The sequence below is a fragment of the Crassostrea angulata genome, chromosome 1 (genome assembly GCF_025612915.1).
Source record: "Crassostrea angulata isolate pt1a10 chromosome 1, ASM2561291v2, whole genome shotgun sequence".
Lineage (NCBI taxonomy): Eukaryota > Metazoa > Mollusca > Bivalvia > Ostreida > Ostreidae > Magallana > Magallana angulata.
In genome coordinates, this window is record NC_069111.1 from 44,156,225 (window position 1) to 44,177,629 (window position 21,405).

Consider the following 21,405-nt stretch of genomic DNA (forward strand, 5'->3'; position numbering starts at 1 on the left):
CTTAAAAGTTCCAACCCCATGGGATTTTAGTTTGGAAAAAATACCCCACAGAAAACCCCATGCAAACCCCATGGGATTTGGCAATAAACCCCATGGGACAAGAAACCCCATGAAATTATTTATGGGGAAAAAAAAACCACCATTCCCGAAAAAAATCAGATAGGGTTTTTATCCCCATATTTAATGCTTATGTTGGGTTTTTTCCCCCATATTTACTAAAGTAATGATAATGGGGTAAAAAAACCCACAAAATATTAATCTGAAGTGAAGTAATAGAATCTGCTTAATGTCTGATATTAGGCCGATTGCATAGTTGATATACCTTACAAATTTTTACTAGGCAATTTTCAAATAAAGTTGAATTTACTCATCAAATGTATGATGGATCTCTTTGTGACAGAACAGGTTGCAAGTGATTTTAATTTTTGGTTGTTTGAATAAATCTGTAAAATATTTCTACATTAGCTAGTTTATGCTTAAAATTAGCATTTAAAAATCAAGGAAAATATATAGCAGCCCATGTGAAAACTTAACTAACCTAATGTCAATTGTTGGAAAGTACCTGTTCATGTATTCTTACAAAGTCTACTAATTAATTAATTTCCTAAGTTATCCTAAATTAATTGTGACTTTCACATTGCAATGGCAAGATGTGGTATTTATCAAAATTTTGGTCAGCTAGGACGTATTACATGTAGTCTGTAATGTTGCAATCAAAATTTTGCTGGCAATGAAGTTTTAAAAGTAAAAATATTTCAACAGCAAAACGATTAGGTAAAAATCACAAACAGCAAAATAAAACTGGACCAGTTAGCCTATTCAATATCAATCTACAACATATATATACTGTCTGGGGTTCTGTGTTCGTCAAGAAGAAGAACTCGTGATATTATGAGTATATAATGAACTACGAGAGCAAGTTTCACACGCAAAAATCTACAATCCCTTATTTTGTACTTACAGCAAATGAATTCTTTGAAGGTGTTGTTTAGTGAACTGATTCACGCCATCGAAAATTAGATTCTCGGAAAATTATTTACACGAGAAACAATTTACAAATGCATGATTCAGTCCAAACACTGTGACTCTTGTTAAAATGTTGCATCGTGTTTGTTTCAGATTGTTCTTTCCAGACTGATAATAACGTAACAGTAAGCGCTTTTAAGACTATGACAGGTGTTGACTAAAATCAGAACATGCAATTGGGGAAGCTAATACACGAAACTGTCTGTTTTTAAGTTATTTCATTTAAAAAAATATATTTTAAAATATTCTAGAAATAGATCAGAACATTGTATAAGGCCGGCGAAACTGCGGTGACGGTTGTTGTCTCAGAAAAAAGATCGTTTTTTTTTTTACATTAGTGTACAGGTGTATCCTCGACCATATATTAGAGTACAGTACTGCAGTGTAATGGTGAATATATTGTACAACGGCTGCATCAGCGAACAGTGGTCATAAACTCTGTTGTATACACAAGCGCGAAGCGTGGTAAAGATATTTACTTCCGAGGCAAGTGTATGTTGACATTTAACATGACATTTTAAATTGGGTATATCTTATAGTAGTAACTGCAAACTGTTTGAACTTCTCTGAGAGCTAGATAGCAACTTAACATTGCTTATTTCTGGCAAACCCTATTTCATACACTTCCCAGTGTAAGTGCATGCATTTCCAAGTTAAAAGAAAGAACAAACCCCAATTAAGATACCTAAAGACACCCCACACACCTTCCCCTTAATGTGCTAATTACCCCTTAAAATTGGTTTTCATCCTCCCTCCCTAGGAATTCACCCCTGCCCCCCCCCCCCCCCATTACTTCTACTGCATGGTCTGCATGGGTTTGATCCCTAATGATGAATACATCCCTGAATGTTGAACATATTTTATAGACATATTAGACTGATTTTTTTGCAACATTGAAAAACCAAAACTTTATGATTGCAACATGTCATATAACCTGGAATTAATATAGCAAATGGTATATATATTACATAAGTAAATAAGGTTTATCCCTTTCCATTTTTGGATTTATTATATGATTTACTGATTTTATTAATTGTCTTGGTTTTTATATGAGGATAAATTTAATAATTAAACTAATATGAATTATACATGTTATATGGCAGCAATTTTTAAAAAAAAAGTTTCAGTTTGATATGAATACAAATCATAACTGCCATGAATCCATATTTTTATGAAAATTATACTAAATGAAAATGGATCAGTAAACTTTCATTAAGTTATAATAAGTGCAGTTGATTAACAGCAGGAATGATCATAAAACTGTTATTTTAAGTAATTACAATTTATGAAATGCATTTAACTTGGAATAGGGTTTCAATAAACCTCATAGACCCCTTTACTGTAAGAGTGGTACTGCTCTCTTGCAGGGAAATATGATCAATTATGGTGAAGTTTAAGTACTTGTGATGTTCATGCAGACCAGTTCGAATACCGGGGCGAGATAGCTCAGTTGGTAGAGCACCTGACTAGAGAATCAGGGGGCCCGTGTTCGAATCACGACCATCATTATTTCTCCCATCCTGTTACATTTGGTGCCATGACCAACCCCTGGAACTGACAGGTTAACTCCTGCCAGGGGAAGAGTCTGGGTTGATCTTCAAGGGCGAAGATCATTTAAGGGGGGAAGAATGTGATGGTCAGACCTGTTCGAATACCAGTGCCAGATTGCTCAGTTGGTAGAGCACCTGCCTAGAGATTCAGGGGGCCTGGTTTAATGGTACGTCATGTTTCACCCAATAAAGTCATTTTGCCCTGCAAAAGAGCAGTCATCACAGTTACCGTGAAGGGGTCTATGACCCTAGCACAAGTGTTTGTTTCTGTTACAGTAAAAAAAATATTTTTGAAATTAAGTTGACATGTAGACAAACAAAGTTATCATAGAAAACAAAATGAGAAAAAACCCATGTTTGTTCTGTTGCTTCTTCTGTCCAAAAGTTATATTTGAATAATATTAAATACATCTAGTACATGTGGAAAATCACCTCATCCTTCAGTTAACATGTAGAATATGTAAATGTATCTTTGACTGTAAAAATAACATCTACTTTGAAAATTATTTTCAAAATGAACAAAAAATATATACTGGTATATTTAGAATATTTATTTGATATACATGTAGAAAAACATAGGTAAAATTTGAACATTTTTCCATGAAATTTTTCATGAAATTATCACCATGCAGCTATCCAGCTGTATATCAATCTTATTTTACTTAAAAGCATACATCACACTGGTGGCTATACATGTAGGTCTTATTGCTTTAGCATGGTTGACAAGAGAGTAGAAACACCATATAGCTATAAGTATATATTAGATATTCACTAAAAATGAGTGTTTAATTAAGCTCACTTTTTCACGGAATCAAGAAATATCATATGCCGGATGGAATGTCTCTTTGTCTGTGGCTATGTATAAATATATACATGTAAAATGCTACAAATCTAAAGGTCAATTTTTAGATTCTATGACAATTGTTTTCAAATGTGTGTGAGAATTGACTCGAGGAAATTGCCATAGGTTTTATGATCCTATATGTGAAAGGTTTTTAACATCTAGCTACACTTCATGAAAATCAAAAGATAGGGGGAGGGTATACATGTAAGGGTATTTCTATATGCTTTTATCATGATAATATCATGAAGATACCAGGTACTTGTAGTATTGAATAATTAAGGTTTCTTATTAGAGGAGACTGAAGAGCAATTGACTTCTTAATGATTATTTAGTAAAAATGTTTTACTGCAGGAAATTTAAACCCCATGAATCTGCATGTGCATGTTTATACTTATAGAAAGATGATTAAGTGAAGTGGAGATAGTGGGATCACTTAAATGGTTATATTTTTCTTAAACCTCAATGGAAGTGGCATTATGGGGTTTACTTTTTTTTTAGAACTTATTATAATACAAAACTCTTTTTTATAGAAAGTTAGTGTAAGTGAAAGGTAGCAAGGGACTGTTTTAGATTATTTGTACTGTCAATTATTTGGTGAAATGGAGAATTGCTCTACTTTCAGGCTTATGTTGTGTTGCAAAAAGTCATAAAATAGTTTTTAGTGATTAGCATTAGTTAGAGAGATGTCTCCTATTGAAATTGGTATGCGATATGTAGGTCCTTAATGACTTATATTAGGTTCATTATGATCCAAAGTACCGGTAAACTTTTAATTGATCATCTTGCAGCTATGACTGTTGTGTTGACTTTAGACAAGGGGTAAAATATAACATGAAACATTTTATTCGAAGGGGAATAGTCAATGTGTTTACATCGTTTAAATGTTCACAATTCTTGATGTAACTAATTGTAATAAAAATGGCTTTTGAATTAAAAGTGGTCATAATTAATCTTAAAAGCAATTTACAGAAACTGTTATTACACGGTACAAGATGATTGGTTCAGCCGGGAATGGGGATGTTACTAAAACAGAATTAACTTTTTTATTTTTAAATGAAATAAGATTAAATTTGAAAATTTCGACTTAAAATTGCACAACCTAAGCGTTCTGATTATAAAGTGTTTTTGTGAGAAATAAACTCTTAGACTTAATGTCAAAGATGGCAGTGGATATATTTATAGTTTTGTCTGAAAGACCAGTCTAATTTATGAAAAAGGAGGGGGGAAACCAGACATTTGAATGGTTATTTTAGGAGTACAGTCAGAATAATTATTGCAATCATTTGTTTGGGAGTGGAGCACATGTCCATTGTTCATATAATGACACTTTAATATTGGTTGTTTATTTTATCGAATAGATTAAGAAAATGCTACTGTAACAATGTGGCCAAAATTTTCACTTTTTGATTTATGCTTGAAAAAGAGGATGTATGGGTCCCCCCAATAATTGATAATTTTTTGCATGGGTAGACAATATTCCAAGTACAGTTGCTTCCAGCAGTTACTTGGGGCTTGTGCATGCTGGCCAGTAAGAAAGGTAAAATTTTTAGAAAACAAATTGAGATTGGGCTCCTCTAGTTAGTGTTTACCTTTGCATGCAGAACAATTTTAACAACCCCGCCCCGACCCACATGTAAGAAATACATTATATCCACTACATGTATATATCTAATTGACATATTTCTTTAATCGACAAAAAAACCTGTCTCAGTTGTATTTAGAAAATTAACATAGATTGTATCTCAGTAAGCATGTATGTGATAAAATTATACATGTATTTAAAAAGTTTAACTAGTTCTACATATATAGTTACATGTAGATTGCGGCAGACAACCCTTAATTATTCTTGAATATATATTATGAGGTGTAATAAGGTATCGAATACAACTGATAACTGATCAAGAACTTCTAATACCGGTAGTGCATTGGCAGCTCATTTTCCCTGATTGTCAATATAAATATTAATTAGGGCAAATAATTGTTATCTCAATCTTCATGTTTAAAAAGATATTAGAACCTTAAATTGATCTTCACTAATACAAAACGATTGATAAGAAAATTAGCCACTTAGTCATTGAATGTATTTTTCTCCTCCTTGACATTTACATGTATGTTTACTTAATGGATAAAACAATGCAGTCATAATTTGAATTTCATTATCAAAAACTCCTGCTGGTATGATTCCATAATATCAATTTTATAAATCTGAGTGACAAGTACGCGCTATTCAGTTGAATATAAAATTGTATTTTGATATTACATGTACATCTACATGTACAATCCAAATTCGCCATTAGGTTACTGATTATCTGGCATAGTAGCATATGGCAGTGTTTGTTTTATTGCAAAAATTATGTGTTAATTATGATCAACAATTTTGTGTGACCCAAATAAGACTTATCATCTGAGCACTCAAAGAATACCAGAGATACATGCAAATTACATGTAGTTATTTATAGCTGACCGAGTTTATAGACTTTTGAAATTTTAACTTGTTTAGTTTAAGTTATGCATTCCCAATAGGATAACATATCAATGTATCAAGTTACAGAGCTTGATTAATAATGAGATTATGAAAATTGCAATAATTTTAAGAAATAACCTCATTACTACAAAATAATGCATTGTATGATAGCATATATCAAAGACTGAACTGGACATTATTCTAGGTGATACAAGAAATGCAGAATGGGTTTGCGTATTTTTAGAAACACTTCATTGAAGAAACAATGTAATCTGTTTGCCTATCGGGATAATTTTTTCAGGATGTATTAAATTGAATTAAATTGATTGAGGCCAGGATTAAATTGATATAAATTAAACTTGACATCCATGTAAATACATGTATGTACCCAGAATATGTACATGTATAGATACATTGCATGTGCGGATCCAGAAAATTTTTCCAGGGGGGGTCCGAAGGATAATTGTGTTTGCCAGGGGGGGTCCGAGGCATATTTTCGCGATAATTTTACTATGTAAATTTAATAAATTTTCATTTTCCAGGGGGGGTCGGGACCCCCCCGACCCCCCCCTCTAGATCCGCGCATGCATTGTACATTCAATCAGAGATTAAATAGTCTAATATTCTAATACTGTAAGATTTTCTATCATTGAAAAGTGAACTAGGTGAAATTAATCTGCAAAATTTGGTGTTTGTACATATATTATGTCTAAATAAGAGTATGAAAGTTAAAAAAAAATCCAGAAACCCTTCCCAAATTAAGGAAAATGCAGCATGTATGTTTTAACAATTTTACATTTGTCTTCTAATATTGTGTTTGAATGAATAATTTAATTTCTAGAATGTAGCCTGGTGTGTTTTTGTAACTTAGAAGATGAGAGTGCTGGGCTGGCCTGAGATGAACCAAGGAGACACACTGTGTATACCTCATTAGCACCTATTGTTCTTTCACAGACCTTGCAATTAACTTAGAAATCTTACGTGTCTTTGTAATGGGCACATTCTGTGTATACCTATTGACCACCCTATTGTTCTCCTAATGCTACAATCAACAGAGCAAAGCACTATATACACACGACACATGAGAACTTGAGAATTTGTAAGAAATTACAAACCAAAGGGAAATTCTGAATAAATGAAATTGAAAAGTTTTTATAAGAATTTATAAAATAAAAATGAAAACATTATCTATAATCGAAATAAAATTTTAACATACATTGAAATAAAACACTTAATAATAATAAACAAAGAGACTCCTTAGAAGGTGAAATTTCCTTTGTGGTTCGATCATTAAATTAAATTTAATGATCGAACCACAAAATGACCTATCTTATTCCAAAAAACTTTATAGAATTCTGTTGTAAATCCATCACTGCCTGGACTCTTATTATTTGCCATATTTTTTATATGGGTACATGCAAAGTTCGGGAACTATGTCAAACAGAAACAAGGAATAATTACCCGTATCCCAAAAGATGGTATTTAATCAATTGGAGACCAATAACACTTCTAAACATTGCTTATAAAATAAGTTATGAGTGTAATGCTCAGAGAATTAAAAGTATGCTTGATATAATTAGTAGTCCCAATCAAACAGGTTTCATTCCAGGAAGATATATTGGTGAAAATACTTAGCTGATATATGACAAGATCTTATGCAACATATGGGGGGGGGGGAGACATTTCTGGTGTATTATTCATAATTGATTTTTAAAAAAAAAAGCATTTGATACTTCACATGGAAATTTATTCACAAATATTAAGATTTTTTCAACTTTGGAGCATCCATTCAATCTTAGATATCTACTTGTCAATGTAATATAGAATCATCAGTCACACAAGCTGGAAACCTTTCAAAAATTTTCAAACATAGCAGAGGATTTCCCCAAGGCGACCCAATCTCCCCCTATTCATTCCTACTGTGTGCAGATATTTTGGCATATAAGATTAAATAACTTTTATATTCGGGCTACACCCTGAGCCTATTTCTATAGACATTTATTCTATCTTCTTGATTATGAAATCCCATATCTATTGGAAAAGGTGTCTTAAGGAAATACTATCAATTCATGAATTAATAATAGATATTGAAAGACATATATCGACTCTAAAATATATTGCTACAAAAAATTGCAGATTAGATGATTTCTATAAGAGATGGGAAACTTGGCTTTTTCTTCTTTCTTTTTAATAGACTTACTCAAATTTGACTGTATAATAGAGATTATATAAAGCTTTCAATCAACTACTAACTCATGTTCAACAACTATCTCTCTCTCTCTCTCTCTCTCTCTCTCTCTTTCTCTCTCTCTCTCTCTCTCTCTCTCTCTCTCTCTCTCTCTCTCTCTCTCGGAACAATTTGGATTTGAAGTAAATGTACTTAAAAGCTGTTGTGATCACTTTATTTTATACAAATGTATTGGATTGTTCAACTTTAGATTAAAAATAAAGAAAAAATAGTCTAATAATGTAAAATTTTCTATCACTGAAAAGTGGACCTAGGTGAAATTAATCTGCAAAATTTGGTGTTTGTACGTTACGGCTAAATAAGAATATAAGAGTTTAAAAAAAAATCCATAAACCCTTCCCAAATTAAGGAAAATGCAGCATGTGTGTTTAAATAATTTTACATTTGTCTTCTAATATTGTTTGAATGAATAATTTAATTAGAATGTAGCTCTGGGTGTTTTTCTAACTTAGATGAGAGTGGGCTGGCCTGAGATGAACCAAGGAGACACACTGTGTATACCTCATTAGCACCTATTGTTCTTTCACAGACCTTGCAATTAACTAAGAATTCTTATCTGTCTTTGTAACGGGTACGTTCTGTGTATCCAATTAACCACCCTATTGTTCAACGGAGCAAAGGTACATACACACGACACGTGAGAGCAGGTGTCCGATCGAGCTGTGCACGTGTAACCAGGAACAAAGTAATGGACAGGGGGCTGCAATTAATCTGGATGTCAACTTGGGGGCCGGGTGTGGGGGGTGGGGGGGGGTCTATTTCTGCAGCAAAGATTTTTATTATAATTGAGTTATCATAGAGCCCACCAACCCCCCACCCCCCTTCCCACACACACTCTTTTGGGGGAGAATATTAAAAATTGGAAAACAAGATGTTAAGAGAGGAAAATGAAGTTAAAGGTAGATTACACGCTATCACCCCCCCCCCCCCCCACACACACACACACACACACACGCATTTTATAATCGTTGTTAAAATATATGCAACTTGGACCTTTTCATAAAACAGTGCATTTTGAACACACTTAAACGGCTCTGATCAGGATGTATATCGCTACCGGATCGGGGGGTTGGGATTAAATGCAATGGGTTGGGACGTAGATTTAAATTTTAAAATAAAAGTGTACTGGGTACATGTATGCGCTTGAAATTAATCCCTGGGTATTTATTTAGTTGAACTCCCTTTGGTCGCCCTTATTTTCTAGGGACTTTTAAAATTTGCCGCACGGGTATGAATACCTTCCGACGCCCAGGGTAATTAAATAAACGATTATTGAATACTAAATCATATCTGATGTGTATAAAAATAGGTAATGAGATTTTAAAATATCTTAGTTAAAAACAACACCACTTATTTATCATTTTTCCGTAATCAGTTAATGACCCTTTTTGATATCGTTTAAATATTTAATTACATCAGAAGAAATTAATGAGCGCCGTGGCGCATATGGTAGCGCATTGGCCTACAGACCCAAGGGTCGTGGGTTCGGATCTCACGGCCGGCAATGATTTTTCTCCAAATTTTCTTTCTGTAAAATGCCACAATAATTAAAATAATATCAATCTAGTAACAGTTCCTTCTCATAAAATCAAGCATGCATTGATATATTTAGTATACACAGCGTTCCGATGATATGTATACACATATGTGTTGAAATATAGACAGTGAATACAAAGTACATGTATACACAGGGATTGGTCTTGTTCAGTTTATTATGAAATCGTGGGAATATATTAAACGATGCAAATGTGCAATGGGCCTCATCCTTTGACTTAGATTGTGATGCCTTTTTGTCGGCCTTAGACTCTGTTATTATTGCCGGTGTGGAAATCACTCCAAGTATTCTCATGATTAAGCTTTAAAATCATTACAAAGACTGCATGATTTGTTCTCCATGACTATGTATTTCAAGCACTGGTTTATTTTGTATAAAGGTTATCCTTTATATATACTTGCCAAATTAATTGCAATGGGAAATTCGATTTTAAATAAAATTCCAGCTTTTCCTCCAGCTTTTGCTCGCTTGAGATAAGTCCTATACAATGGGAAGAGTGGGAAAGAAATAGATAAGAAGTACTTACCGGTATACATGCTATGAATTAATTTAAAAACAAAATAATTATTGTGAGAGGCTTCTACAGTATATAATATTTAAACGCACTGATTTTGTCACATGCCTCTGATGTACTATAGCCATGGTATCTATTTTTTATTATCCAAAATAGCTCCTGGACATTATCACAAAATTTATACTCTTTCACTAAAACATTCTACGGAAAAGAAAAAATCAACGGGACTTTTCATCAAGTACTTCCCCCCCCCCCATGAGAAAACATGTACACAAGCTGAAATTATCCGTCGAAAAGTATTATTGTACATATATATCTTGATAACCACCTTACTATCTCCTGTTAAATTAAGAATTTTATAATAATTATTGGTTTTACTAATAGTATAATGATATAAAACATTTCGCACACTTTATTTATTAGTTGTTATAACCCCCCCCCCCCAACCCCCAACCCCCACCATTGACACTGAATTCATCATATTTATAGTTAGATAAATAATCTATATAATAATACGGTGTTCAGGATGTTAAATAACTAATAGGATTTTCGAGTTCATTAAACGGCATTATACTTGAAATTCATGAAATCTCGACTGCTCTAATCGAAATATCTGTGTCCCGATTTGTCTAACTATTTCGACATCCGGTTTTCAACTCCATCGCCTGGTACTTGATAAGTTGGTAGGGCTAGTGTTGCTAAGTTTGTGTTTCTTCTGTCCATTTCCAAAGGTAATTCCATTGACCGCAAATCAGTTTCATTTTAAATTTATACGTCTATATATTCTTTAATAACTTCCAAGTGAAAAGCTAGGTAATGAAAAAAAACACCAACATTTATTCGTGGACCGAATTTTCTCGAAATAGTGAGACCATAAATTTAAGACTGTTTTAATATGCTATGATATTTAACAGAAGTTTAAATATTATATGTAATCTTTGTGATTGCATAAACCGTAAATGTATGCCTTTATTAGTGGATCATATAACATTGGTACATACAATACAGTTCAGTATTGATAAATATTTACAACCTGTCAGATTTTAAAGAATTTTATAATAAGCAGGGCAATACTTATTTTGAATTAGTTATATCTTTTAAACATAATTTACATAGTTTTCATGACATATTTTTAGGCAAATTAAAGGATGACAGAGCATACCTCTGATGCTGACACTTGTCATTTGAAAAAAAGGCATTTTTGGAAGACATTACCAACATCTGTGGATTATAATTCAATGCAAGAGAAAATCTAGAGTCATTAAACTAATGCAAACATGAATAAATCAGTCTCGAGTAACTTATCATTGAGAATCTGATTTATTTGCTTGGATTGGTTTAGTTAACATCACCCCATACTGTCTGCACTGTGAGTACTGGTATTTTAATAGATTGGTAAAATATTTTAGTAATTTTATATTATGAACAAATGGGATAAAATACCCCATGCATATGTGGGATAATAAATCCCATGACATCTATTTTATGGGATTAAAAACCCTAAACTGTTATTTAAGAAAAAAGTGGGTTTTTAAACCCCACATTATTTTCATGGGGTTTTCTGCCCCATGGGGTTTATTGCAAAACCCCATGGGGTTTGCATGGGGTTTTCTGTGGGGTATTTTTTCCAAACTAAAATCCCATGGGGTTGGAACTTTTAAGTTCAAATATCTAAAAAACTATCTAAAAATGTTTCAATTTTTTTTCCATAAATTTATTTAGAATAAAAAACCCCACCATTTGGTACTAAACTTTGGTCAATAGTGTGTATGGAAAGAGGTGCGCAACGCCGGAAAAATGTCCATTCCGAAGTTGTACGTCCCACTGTTTAATACGAGACCAATACATGTACACACCTGGGGAACAAAAGATAACCACGAATGAATAAACACATTCTCATGTTTAACACTCTTACATTTGGCTAGAAGACAGAAACATAGCACATGCATTACGTACTGTTTTCACACGTTGTTCCATTGTATCCTGGAACACAAGCGCATTGGAAGTGGTTGACCTGGTCTATACAGGTTCCATTGTTTTGACAGGAATCCGGCAAGCAGTCATCAATATCTGCAATTTCAAGAACGAATACATACACCAAAATCATCAGTATCAGAACCGTTTTCAAAGCAATGGATGTCAAGTAATAAATACAACATGTTCAATGTCTCATACGGTCCTCGGCTTATCAACCTCAACAACATATTCCAAAACTGTGAAAAAATGTCCCAAATATCCATTTCCTGAGAATAATTCCTTGGCCATCGATATCATGATAAATTACTCAAACACTTGAGGAAACATCAGTTTTGTACTTTTTTGTATTCCCACACAGAGAAATTGTGTGCGTAATTATAGCGCTTACTGTTTTCACAATTTGTTCCATTGAATCCTGCAACACAAACACATTGGTAGTCGTTGACCAGGTCTGTACAGGTTCCATTGTTTTGACAAGGTTCTGCTTGGCAGTCATCGATATCTAAAATCAATTTCAAATACAACCTCACTGAAAACAGCAAAGAATGAACACAATTCCCCCGATTAATCCACACCAATTAATCATTGATGTAGCAGTATATTTTGAACATTGTCAATGTCTTTTAAAGTAAATTGGAAAAAGATTATCAACTGACAAACCTTTTTCACCTAACAAATGAATTGTCAATGTAAAACTGAATATTTCAATCAAATCCTTGCATTTTGTACTTTTTGATCTGATACAAATACCGCATTATCAGAACTTACCGTTTTCACAGTTTGTCCCATTAAATCCAAGAACACAATCGCAGTGGTAGTCGTTGACCAGGTCTGTACAGGTTCCATTGTTTTGACAGGGATCTTGGGAGCAGTCATCAATATCTGCAATTTCAAGAACGAATACATACACAAAAATCAATAGTATTAGAACCGTTTTCAAAGCAATGGATGTCAAGTAATAAATACAACATGTTCAATGTCTCATACGGTCCTCGGCATATCAACCTCAACAACATATTCCAAAACTTTGAAAAAATGTCCCAAATATCCATTTACTGAGAATGATTCCAATCTCATCATTGCATGTTAAGGTCTAAGAAGGAGGAATAAGGAAGCATTTGTTGAACTTACTGTTTTCACAGTTTGTTCCATTGAATCCCGGAACACAGTCGCACTGGTAGCCATCGACAAGGTCTGTACAAGTTCCGTTGTTTTGACAAAGATCTGGCAAGCACTCATTGATCACTGTAATTCAAAACACAAGTTTAACTCTCATGAAAATACAACGACTGTAGTCCTTTATTGCTTACATAACAACCCATATGATTATCATTCTACAGCTTATATCAGAACCGTTTTCAAAGGAATGGATGTCAAGTAACATATACAGCAAGTTCAATGTTCCATACAGTCCTCGGCTTATCAACCTCAATAACATATTCCAAAACTTTGAAAAAATGTCCCAAATATCCATTTATCGAAAATTATTCAAATCTCATCATTGCAGGTTAAGGTCTAAGAAGGCGGGAAAAGGTAACATTTGTTGAACTTACTGTTTTCGCAATTTGTCCCATTAAATCCAGGAACACAATCGCAGTGGTAGTCGTTGATCAGGTCTGTACAGGTTCCATTGTGTTGACAGGGATCCAGCAAGCAGTCATCAATATCTGCAATTTCAAGAACGAATACATACACCAAAATCAACAGTATCAGAACCGTTTTCAAAGCAATGGATGTCAATTAATAAATACAACATGTTCAGTGTCTCATACAGTCCTCGGCTAATCAACCTCAACAACATATTCCAAAACTTTGAAAAAATGTCCAATATATCCATTTCCTGAGAATTATTCCAATCTCATCATTGTTTGCTAAGGTCTAAGAAGGAGGGAAAAGGTAGCATTTGTTGAACTTACTGTTTTCACAGTTTGTTCCATTGAATCCCGGAACACAGTCGCACTGGTATCCATCGACAAGGTCTGTACAAGTTCCGTTGTTTTGACAAAGATCTGGCAAGCACTCATTGATCACTGTAATTCAAAACACAAGTTTACCTCTCATAAAAATATAACGACTGTACTCCTTTATTGTTTACGTACATGTAAAAACCCATATTGGCTATCATTCTACAGCTTATATAGAAGAAAATCTGAAACATCTAATGCGAGACCAATGAATGTACAGACGTGGGGAACAAAGGAAAACCATGAATGGATAAGCACATTCTCATGTTTAACACTCTTACATTTGGCTAGAAGACAAAAACATAGCACATGCATTACGTACTGTTTTCACACGTTGTTCCATTGTATCCTGGAACACAAGCGCATTGGAAGTGGTTGACCTGGTCTATACAGGTTCCGTTGTTTTGACAGGGATCTTGGGAACAGTCATCAATATCTGCAATTTCAAGAACGAATACATACACCAAAATCAACAGTATCAGAACCGTTTTCAAAGGAATGGATGTCAAGTAATAAATACAACATGTTCAATGTCTCATGTGGTCCTCGGCTTACCAACCTCAACAACATATTCCAAAACTTTGAAAAAATGTCCCAAATATCCATTTACTGAGAATGATTCCAATCTCATCATTGCAGGTTAAGGTCTAAGAAGGAGGGAAAAGGTAGCATTTGTTGAACTTACTGTTTTCACAATTTGTTCCATTGAATCCCGGAACACAGTCGCACTGGTAGCCATCGACAAGGTCTGTACAAGTTCCGTTGTTTTGACAAAGATCTGGCAAACACTCATTGATCACTGTAATTCAAAACACAAGTTTACCTCTCATAAAAATATAACGACTGTACTCCTTTATTGTTTACATACATGTAACAACCCATCTTGGTTATCATTCTACAGCTTATATAGAAGAAAATCTGAAACATCTAATGCGAGACCAATGAATGCACAGACGTGGGGAACAAAGGATAACCATGAATGAATAAACACATTCTCATGTTTAACACTCTTACATTTGGCTAGAAGACAAAAACATAGCACATGCATTACGTACTGTTTTCACACGTTGTTCCATTGTATCCTGGAACACAAGCGCATTGGAAGTGGTTGACCTGGTCTATACAGGTTCCGTTGTTTTGACAGGGATCTTGGGAACAGTCATCAATATCTGCAATTTCAAGAACGAATACATACACCAAAATCAACAGTATCAGAACCGTTTTCAAAAGAATGGATGTCAAGTAATAAATACAACATGTTCAATGTCGCATGTGGTCCTCGGCTTACCAACCTCAACAACATATTCCAAAACTTTGAAAAAATGTCCCAAATATCCATTTACTGAGAATGATTCCAATCTCATCATTGCAGGTTAAGGTCTAAGAAGGAGGGAAAAGGTAGCATTTGTTGAACTTACTGTTTTCACAATTTGTTCCATTGAATCCCGGAACACAGTCGCACTGGTAGCCATCGACAAGGTCTGTACAAGTTCCGTTGTTTTGACAAAGATCTGGCAAGCACTCATTGATCACTGTAATTCAAAACACAAGTTTACCTCTCATAAAAATATAACGACTGTACTCCTTTATTGTTTACGTACATGTAACAACACATATTGGTTATCATTCTACAGCTTATATAGAAGAAAATCTGAAACATCTAATGCGAGACCAATGAATGCACAGACGTGGGGAACAAAGGATAACCATGAATGAATAAACACATTCTCATGTTTAACACTCTTACATTTGGCTAGAAGACAAAAACATAGCACATGCATTACGTACTGTTTTCACACGTTGTTCCATTGTATCCTGGAACACAAGCGCATTGGAAGTGGTTGACCTGGTCTATACAGGTTCCGTTGTTTTGACAGGGATCTTGGGAGCAGTCATCAATATCTGCAATTTCAAGAACGAATACATACACCAAAATCAACAGTATCAGAACCGTTTTCAAAGGGAATGGATGTCAAGTAATAAATACAACATGTTCAATGTCTCATGTGGTCCTCGGCTTACCAACCTCAACAACATATTCCAAAACTTTGAAAAAATGTCCCAAATATCCATTTACTGAGAATGATTCCAATCTCATCATTGCAGGTTAAGGTCTAAAAAGGAGGGAAAAGGTAGCATTTGTTGAACTTACTGTTTTCACAATTTGTTCCATTAAATCCCGGAACACAGTCGCACTGGTAGCCATCGACAAGGTCTGTACAAGTTCCGTTGTTTTGACAAAGATCTGGCAAGCACTCATTGATCACTGTAATTCAAAACACATATTTACCTCTCATAAAAATATAACGACTGTACTCCTTTATTGTTTACGTACATGTAACAACCCATATTGGTTATCATTCTACAGCTTATATAGAAGAAAATCTGAAACATCTAATGCGAGACCAATGAATGCACAGACGTGGGGAACAAAGGATAACCATGAATGAATAAACACATTCTCATGTTTAACACTCTTACATTTGGCTAGAAGACAAAAACATAGCACATGCATTACGTACTGTTTTCACACGTTGTTCCATTGTATCCTGGAACACAAGCGCATTGGAAGTGGTTGACCTGGTCTATACAGGTTCCGTTGTTTTGACAGGAATCCGGCAAGCAGTCATCAATATCTGCAATTTCAAGAACGAATACATATACCAAAATCAACAGTATCAGAACCGTTTTCAAAGGAATAGATGTCAAGTAATAAATACAACATGTTCAATGTCTCATGTGGTCCTCGGCTTACCAACCTCAACAACATATTCCAAAACTTTGAAAAAATGTCCCAAATATCCATTTAATGAGAATGATTCCAATCTCATCATTGCAAGTTAAGGTCTAAGAAGGAGGGAAAAGGTAGCATTTGTTGAACTTACTGTTTTCACAATTTGTTCCATTAAATCCCGGAACACAGTCGCACTGGTAGCCATCGACAAGGTCTGTACAAGTTCCGTTGTTTTGACAAAGATCTGGCAAACACTCATTGATCACTGTAATTCAAAACACAAGTTTACCTCTCATAAAAATATAACGACTATACCGCTTTATTGTTTACGTACATGTAACAACCCATCTTGGTTATCATTCTACAGCTTATATAGAAGAAAATCTGAAACATCTAATGCGAGACCAATGAATGCACAGACGTGGGGAACAAAGGATAACCATGAATGAATAAACACATTCTCATGTTTAACACTCTTACATTTGGCTAGAAGACAAAAACATAGCACATGCATTACGTACTGTTTTCACACGTTGTTCCATTGTATCCTGGAACACAAGCGCATTGGAAGTGGTTGACCTGGTCTATACAGGTTCCGTTGTTTTGACAGGGATCTTGGGAGCAGTCATCAATATCTGCAATTTCAAGAACGAATACATACACCAAAATCAACAGTATCAGAACCGTTTTCAAAGGAATGGATGTCAAGTAATAAATACAACAAGTTCAATGTCTCATGTGGTCCTCGGCTTACCAACCTCAACAACATATTCCAAAACTTTGAAAAAATGTCCCAAATATCCATTTACTGAGAATGATTCCAATCTCATCATTGCAGGTTAAGGTCTAAGAAGGAGGGAAAAGGTAGCATTTGTTGAACTTACTGTTTTCACAATTTGTTCCATTAAATCCCGGAACACAGTCGCACTGGTAGCCATCGACAAGGTCTGTACAAGTTCCGTTGTTTTGACAAAGATCTGGCAAACACTCATTGATCACTGTAATTCAAAACACAAGTTTACCTCTCATAAAAATATAACGACTGTACTCCTTTATTGTTTACATACATGTAACAACCCATCTTGGTTATCATTCTACAGCTTATATAGAAGAAAATCTGAAACATCTAATGCGAGACCAATGAATGCACAGACCTGGGGAACAAAGGATAACCATGAATGAATAAACACATTCTCATGTTTAACACTCTTACATTTGGCTAGAAGACAAAAACATAGCACATGCATTACGTACTGTTTTCACACGTTGTTCCATTGTATCCTGGAACACAAGCGCATTGGAAGTGGTTGACCTGGTCTATACAGGTTCCGTTGTTTTGACAGGGATCTTGGGAGCAGTCATCAATATCTGCAATTTCAAGAACGAATACATACACCAAAATCAACAGTATCAGAACCGTTTTCAAAAAAATGGATGTCAAGTAATAAATACAACATGTTCAATGTCGCATGTGGTCCTCGGCTTACCAACCTCAACAACATATTCCAAAACTTTGAAAAAATGTCCCAAATATCCATTTACTGAGAATGATTCCAATCTCATCATTGCAGGTTAAGGTCTAAGAAGGAGGGAAAAGGTAGCATTTGTTGAACTTACTGTTTTCACAATTTGTTCCATTGAATCCCGGAACACAGTCGCACTGGTAGCCATCGACAAGGTCTGTACAAGTTCCGTTGTTTTGACAAAGATCTGGCAAGCACTCATTGATCACTGTAATTCAAAACACAAGTTTACCTCTCATAAAAATATATCGACTGTACTCCTTTATTGTTTACGTACATGTAACAACACATATTGGTTATCATTCTACAGCTTATATAGAAGAAAATCTGAAACATCTAATGCGAGACCAATGAATGCACAGACGTGGGGAACAAAGGATAACCATGAATGAATAAACACATTCTCATGTTTAACACTCTTACATTTGGCTAGAAGACAAAAACATAGCACATGCATTACGTACTGTTTTCACACGTTGTTCCATTGTATCCTGGAACACAAGCGCATTGGAAGTGGTTGACCTGGTCTATACAGGTTCCGTTGTTTTGACAGGGATCTTGGGAGCAGTCATCAATATCTGCAATTTCAAGAACGAATACATACACCAAAATCAACAGTATCAGAACCGTTTTCAAAGGAATAGATGTCAAGTAATAAATACAACATGTTCAATGTCGCATGTGGTCCTCGGCTTACCAACCTCAACAACATATTCCAAAACTTTGAAAAAATGTCCCAAATATCCATTTACTGAGAATGATTCCAATCTCATCATTGCAGGTTAAGGTCTAAGAAGGAGGGAAAAGGTAGCATTTGTTGAACTTACTGTTTTCACAATTTGTTCCATTAAATCCCGGAACACAGTCGCACTGGTAGCCATCGACAAGGTCTGTACAAGTTCCGTTGTTTTGACAAAGATCTGGCAAACACTCATTGATCACTGTAATTCAAAACACAAGTTTACCTCTCATAAAAATATAACGACTGTACTCCTTTATTGTTTACATACATGTAACAACCCATCTTGGTTATCATTCTACAGCTTATATAGAAGAAAATCTGAAACATCTAATGCGAGACCAATGAATGCACAGACGTGGGGAACAAAGGATAACCATGAATGAATAAACACATTCTCATGTTTAACACTCTTACATTTGGCTAGAAGACAAAAACATAGCACATGCATTACGTACTGTTTTCACACGTTGTTCCATTGTATCCTGGAACACAAGCGCATTGGAAGTGGTTGACCTGGTCTATACAGGTTCCGTTGTTTTGACAGGGATCTTGGGAGCAGTCATCAATATCTGCAATTTCAAGAACGAATACATACACCAAAATCAACAGTATCAGAACCGTTTTCAAAAGAATGGATGTCAAGTAATAAATACAACATGTTCAATGTCGCATGTGGTCCTCGGCTTACCAACCTCAACAACATATTCCAAAACTTTGAAAAAATGTCCCAAATATCCATTTACTGAGAATGATTCCAATCTCATCATTGCAGGTTAAGGTCTAAGAAGGAGGGAAAAGGTAGCATTTGTTGAACTTACTGTTTTCACAATTTGTTCCATTGAATCCCGGAACACAGTCGCACTGGTAGCCATCGACAAGGTCTGTACAAGTTCCGTTGTTTTGACAAAGATCTGGCAAACACTCATTGATCACTGTAATTCAAAACACAAGTTTACCTCTCATAAAAATATAACGACTGTACTCCTTTATTGTTTACGTACATGTAACAACCCATCTTGGTTATCATTCTACAGCTTATATAGAAGAAAATCTGAAACATCTAATGCAAGACCAATGAATGCACAAACCTGGGGAACAAAGGATAACCATGAATGAATAAACACATTCTCATGTTTAACACTCTTACATTTGGCTAGAAGACAAAAACATAGCACATGCATTACGTACTGTTTTCACACGTTGTTCCATTGTATCCTGGAACACAAGCGCATTGGAAGTGGTTGACCTGGTCTATACAGGTTCCGTTGTTTTGACAGGGATCTTGGGAGCAGTCATCAATATCTGCAATTTCAAGAACGAATACATACACCAAAATCAACAGTATCAGAACCGTTTTCAAAGGAATGGATGTCAAGTAATAAATACAACATGTTCAATATCTCATGTGGTCCTCGGCTTACCAACCTCAACAACATATTCCAAAACTTTGAAAAAATGTCCCAAATATCCATTTACTGAGAATGATTCCAATCTCATCATTGCAGGTTAAGGTCTAAGAAGGAGGGAAAAGGTAGCATTTGTTGAACTTACTGTTTTCACAATTTGTTCCATTAAATCCCGGAACACAGTCGCACTGGTAGCCATCGACAAGGTCTGTACAAGTTCCGTTGTTTTGACAAAGATCTGGCAAACACTCATTGATCACTGTAATTCAAAACACAAGTTTACCTCTCATAAAAATATAACAACTGTACTCCTTTAATGTTTACATACATGTAACAACCCATCTTGGTTATCATTCTACAGCTTATATAGAAGAAAATCTGAAACATCTAATGCGAGACCAATGAATGCACAGACCTGGGGAACAAAGGATAACCATGAATGAATAAACACATTCTCATGTTTAACACTCTTACATTTGGCTAGAAGACAAAAACATAGCACATGCATTACGTACTGTTTTCACACGTTGTTCCATTGTATCCTGGAACACAAGCGCATTGGAAGTGGTTGACCTGGTCTATACAGGTTCCGTTGTTTTGACAGGGATCTTGGGAGCAGTCATCAATATCTGCAATTTCAAGAACGAATACATACACCAAAATCAACAGTATCAGAACCGTTTTCAACGGAATGGATGTCAAGTAATAAATACAACATGTTCAATGTCTCATGTGGTCCTCGGCTTACCAACCTCAACAACATATTCCAAAACTTTGAAAAAATGTCCCAAATATCCATTTACTGAGAATGATTCCAATCTCATCATTGCAGGTTAAGGTCTAAGAAGGAGGGAAAAG

The 21,405-nt window shown here is 34.9% G+C and overlaps 1 protein-coding gene and 1 long non-coding RNA gene across 2 annotated transcripts in view; one reads left to right on the top strand and one right to left on the bottom strand.

Moving 5' to 3' along the window:
* Positions 1 to 21,405, bottom strand: part of LOC128186397 (uncharacterized) — a 60,730-nt gene that overhangs the window by 35,138 nt on the left and 4,187 nt on the right. The window contains exons 12-36 of the mRNA XM_052856226.1: positions 21,063 to 21,176; positions 20,693 to 20,806; positions 20,330 to 20,443; positions 19,960 to 20,073; positions 19,597 to 19,710; positions 19,227 to 19,340; positions 18,864 to 18,977; positions 18,494 to 18,607; positions 18,131 to 18,244; positions 17,761 to 17,874; positions 17,398 to 17,511; positions 17,028 to 17,141; positions 16,665 to 16,778; positions 16,295 to 16,408; positions 15,931 to 16,044; positions 15,561 to 15,674; positions 15,198 to 15,311; positions 14,828 to 14,941; positions 14,465 to 14,578; positions 14,095 to 14,208; positions 13,732 to 13,845; positions 13,310 to 13,423; positions 12,947 to 13,060; positions 12,567 to 12,680; positions 12,158 to 12,271 (exon numbers count right to left, since the gene is read on the bottom strand). Coding sequence (XP_052712186.1) covers positions 12,158 to 12,271; positions 12,567 to 12,680; positions 12,947 to 13,060; positions 13,310 to 13,423; positions 13,732 to 13,845; positions 14,095 to 14,208; positions 14,465 to 14,578; positions 14,828 to 14,941; positions 15,198 to 15,311; positions 15,561 to 15,674; positions 15,931 to 16,044; positions 16,295 to 16,408; positions 16,665 to 16,778; positions 17,028 to 17,141; positions 17,398 to 17,511; positions 17,761 to 17,874; positions 18,131 to 18,244; positions 18,494 to 18,607; positions 18,864 to 18,977; positions 19,227 to 19,340; positions 19,597 to 19,710; positions 19,960 to 20,073; positions 20,330 to 20,443; positions 20,693 to 20,806; positions 21,063 to 21,176 — 2,850 coding nt within the window. The remainder of the gene's footprint in view (positions 1 to 12,157; positions 12,272 to 12,566; positions 12,681 to 12,946; positions 13,061 to 13,309; positions 13,424 to 13,731; positions 13,846 to 14,094; positions 14,209 to 14,464; positions 14,579 to 14,827; positions 14,942 to 15,197; positions 15,312 to 15,560; positions 15,675 to 15,930; positions 16,045 to 16,294; positions 16,409 to 16,664; positions 16,779 to 17,027; positions 17,142 to 17,397; positions 17,512 to 17,760; positions 17,875 to 18,130; positions 18,245 to 18,493; positions 18,608 to 18,863; positions 18,978 to 19,226; positions 19,341 to 19,596; positions 19,711 to 19,959; positions 20,074 to 20,329; positions 20,444 to 20,692; positions 20,807 to 21,062; positions 21,177 to 21,405) is intronic.
* Positions 10,702 to 11,570, top strand: LOC128187446 (uncharacterized). Its single transcript, XR_008244072.1, has 2 exons — positions 10,702 to 10,932; positions 11,338 to 11,570. It is a non-coding gene; the product is annotated as an uncharacterized LOC128187446 (long non-coding RNA).